General features: G+C 34.8%; 1 protein-coding gene across 1 annotated transcript; it reads left to right on the top strand.

The window, feature by feature from the left end:
- The first annotated feature begins 212 nt into the window (after nt 1–212).
- On the top strand, nt 213–2,425 carry LOC149531894 (uncharacterized). Its single transcript, XM_089810131.1, has 3 exons — nt 213–530; nt 631–760; nt 1,259–2,425. Exons 1-3 carry the CDS (start codon nt 398–400, stop codon nt 2,151–2,153), a joined length of 1,158 nt encoding a protein of 385 aa, XP_089666257.1. The 5' UTR covers nt 213–397; the 3' UTR covers nt 2,154–2,425.
- The last annotated feature ends 1,563 nt before the right edge of the window (nt 2,426–3,988 follow it).

Raw genomic sequence — 3,988 nt, 5'->3', positions numbered from 1 at the left:
GGGCTGTTGGAAGTTTGATTTTAAATGTACCAGTCCTTGTGAAAAGGGCACGAAAGCAACAGTACTGGCTATGAAAGCTCTGAATTGATGATTGATGTAAGGGAAAATCAATGCTCTCACTAAATAGAGCTCTAATATTATATTTAAGGTTTTCAATTTGATAATTAGAAAAGAAAGGCACTATAATATGGGAAATGGATCTTTTAAATAGTACCATATAGATAGTGGGAGAATATGGAAATTTATTCTCCTTTCTGATCCCTTTATTCCAGCTCTGAAACACCTAAGCAAAAGTAGTCACTTTTGCAGAGTGATAAAGTGATTGTGTTTCATGAGCTGATTCAGCTATTGTCTAGTGTCTAGTCAGTAAGTGTGTTATTTTGCTCTGCCAGAGATAATGGGAAGAGCTCCTTGCTGTTCTAAAGTGGGACTTCATAGAGGTCCATGGACTGCCAGGGAGGATATGTTGCTGACTGATTTCATTGAAGCCAATGGAGAAGGCCAATGGAGGGCTCTCCCCAAGAAAGCAGGTAATATCACAATTTGATCTTATCAATTCCACTCTCTCATAAAATTTGATCTTTACAACTCCACTCTTCTGCTACTTATGATGTTGAATTCTTATGGCAGGTCTTCTGAGGTGTGGGAAAAGTTGCAGGCTCAGGTGGATGAACTATCTTAGGCCCGATATCAAGCGTGGAAACATCACTCCCGAGGAAGAAGAACTTGTAATCCGGTTACATAGACTGCTCGGAAATCGGTAATTGGTGTTCTGTAAAACTGGACGGCTTAAGACTTGATTTTTAGACAAAATGCTCTACCATTGAACTACCAACCTATTAGCTCCTGTTGGGGATGGGGTTGATATATGGATTGCTTTCTTTGATGTTTGCAATACCACCAGATTTATATCTTGTTATAACTGTGTAGGCAAGAATGCTGGTCATAAGTTGAATTTAGAAGCTTTTGTATGTTAATTGAAGATCAATGATCCGGGGGATGAGATGTTCAGAGTGCATTAAAACTGACTTATAATGTTTGTGATATCCTTTATCGGTACTGTTTCATATGAAAGTTTTCTGTGTGTCGATATCTTTTGCTATGTAAGTTTTAGTTTAGGAGCAGAGTCTGATATGTATACAATTGATATAAATTGTAAGGATTATTTCATCTAAGTTGGTTTGTTTGTTTGTGTTACTGTTTAATTGGTAACAGGAACTAACTATTCTTACATATTTTGATGGCGTTAAATGTTCAGGTGGTCATTGATTGCTGGAAGACTGCCTGGTAGAACAGACAATGAAATCAAGAACTTTTGGAATACTCACCTTAGTAAGAAGCTGATGAAAAAAGGAATTGATCCCAAAACCCATCAACCTCGGCCTTGTAAGGAAGTGTCTACTGATCAGGTGAAGAGTGATGAGAAATCTAAAAGGAGGAGGCTCATATTACAGAGTGATTCTAAGGAAGGCAAAATTAACAAGGGTCATGTCCAACCAATTCATCTGCCAAAGGCTAATAGATTCATAGCTTTTCCTCGTTCTAAAAGCACCTCTGATTTGACTAAAAATGCATTAGAATCTCACTCAAATGGCATCCTTCTCTCTCCCTCCATTGATTTGAACTCTCCACGCTCAATCTCAAGTTTAAACAGCACCCAAGATAACTCTGACTACTCCTCTTATCTCAGTCCAGTGGACAACCTTGATCCACAAAGCATTCTTCCAGTGAATGATTGCTTTTCGTGGCCATGTATTGATGATGATGAAAATTGGACTTTAGAAGAAGAGAAAAGAATCAATCCCATTCCCAATCCATCTTCTTTACAACTTCATGATGATCAAAATGAAAAAGCTCTAACAAACTCAGATAGTTATGTTTACTCTGAGACCAAGAGGGAATTCGGGCAAATCAACAAAGGAGGAAGATCTTCCACCATTATGCTTCAAGAGGTGTATGAAGAATACTTGGAGCTGTTACAAGAGGAACCCACCCCTGCCAATGAGAAAGATTTGATTTCGGAGAGCAATGGAGATGATGAGAATGTTCATGTTTTCTCTGAAGGTGGTCTTTCTTCATCCATGTGGGAATGTCTGCAAGGAGATGATGATCTGCTGAACAATGCAGCAGAAACTGCAATTTCATTACAGTAGATTAGAATATGAAATTTCTGTTCTTGGCCATTTATATTCACTTGACTTCTTTCTCAAGGAAATCTAGCAAGGTCTCTTCTCTTGATGCTGTTCTTATTAGTGAGTTACAATAATCGAATTAGTTAGGGTGTATTTTATTTAGAGGTTTGGAAATAAACTCTGCCAGAGATCCTGCCATTCATGGTTATATGATCGATCTCTATTTATGTAAATTGTGTTTTCTATTTGAATAAGTTAAAAGTGGTCTCAAAAAGACTTCGAATCAGTTGAAACTGGGCTTAAATAAACACACTTTGAATGAAGAGTGCCGCTGATTATTCAATACCATAATCAGAAATAGCGTTTGATAGAAGAGTTTGTTAGAAAAATGACACGTGAAGATCTTACTTTCAAATGCATGATCACGTGTATTTCAGTAAGTAGCAAGTGCAGCACGAGGTTTGGTGGCATTTTTAGCAAATTGTCAACCGAGGCCATCTCATACTTTTCCCTGCTCCCTTTTTGATCGGGCTGCAACCATTGGTTGAATTATAACCTTCTTTTTTAGTATGACTTGCCAAATGGGCACGTCTTAGGAACCCATATAGAATCACACAACCCAAAACAAACATATATTTAGTTTATATTTGGATGCAGGATTGCTATTTGATTGGTTAACATTGATAGAAGAGTGTCAATTTTTATTTAATAATAATAGAAAAGTGTCAATTATTATCTACTATGATGTGAGTTGGTTATAATGATACAAGATTCATAATGATAGAATAGTGTAAATTTACATCAAATGTAATGTGAGGTGGTTTAGAAGTGAAGAATATGTTTTCTTGAGGTTGAAAGTTTGAAGTTTAAGGAAACAAACTATGTACATGTTCAAGGGAATACAGTATGTACATTTCATTTGAGTAAATACGTCTCACAAGGAGTATATGGTAGTTTTCTATTATTATATATCATGTGTAGACCCATATATAAATTCAGGCAACCCAAAATAAACATATATTGATTTTATTTTTTGATGGAGGACTGCTAATTGATTGGATGAGAGGAAACCATTGAAGAATGTCTATTTCCATTTGGTACAATGTCAGATGGTCTAGTAGTAGAGAGCTTGCACTCTTGACAAAGAGGTCACAAGTTAAGATCCCAAAAGAGAGGTATGTAATATAGTACAATTAGTGCATCTCACTATATACCACTTGTAGATCCATATACAAATTGTCAAAAATTATGGACTACTAAAAAATTATCCTTTCTTTCTTTTTCATGAAAGTTGTCTAGGGTTATGGACTATTAAAAAAATATCCTTTGCTTCTTTTTCATGAAAGTTGTCTAGGGTAATATCAAAGCCTCCCCACTATATCAACCTCTAGGAATCTAAAATTGATTGATGGAGTAACCATGGGATATATTGTATCACCTTCACCAAATTGTGCTTAACCAATTGAACTAAAACTCTATGTGTGTGTGTTATATCTATATCTATATCTATGTGTATCTATGCATGCGTGCACGTAGATGTATGTATATACATATATACATATATGTATGAATATATGTATATGTATATGTGTATTATACATACATACATACATACATACATACATACATACATACATACATACATACATACATACATACATACATACATACATACATATATATATATATATGTAGGTATGTATGTATGTATTTATGTATGTATGTATGTATATATGTACACATACATATATATACATATATACATGTATATACATGTATGTGTGTGTGTATATTACTTTGAACATAAAAAAAAGTTCTAATATAGCAACATAATATAAAATATTTTAAATACACTT

Source organism: Cupressus sempervirens, chromosome 11 (genome assembly GCF_028749045.1).
Source record: "Cupressus sempervirens isolate cs-2001-9-10 chromosome 11, ASM2874904v1, whole genome shotgun sequence".
Taxonomy (NCBI): domain Eukaryota; kingdom Viridiplantae; phylum Streptophyta; class Pinopsida; order Cupressales; family Cupressaceae; genus Cupressus; species Cupressus sempervirens.
Note: the sequence above shows the minus strand (reverse complement) of the source record. Positions and strands in the feature narration are given on the sequence as shown.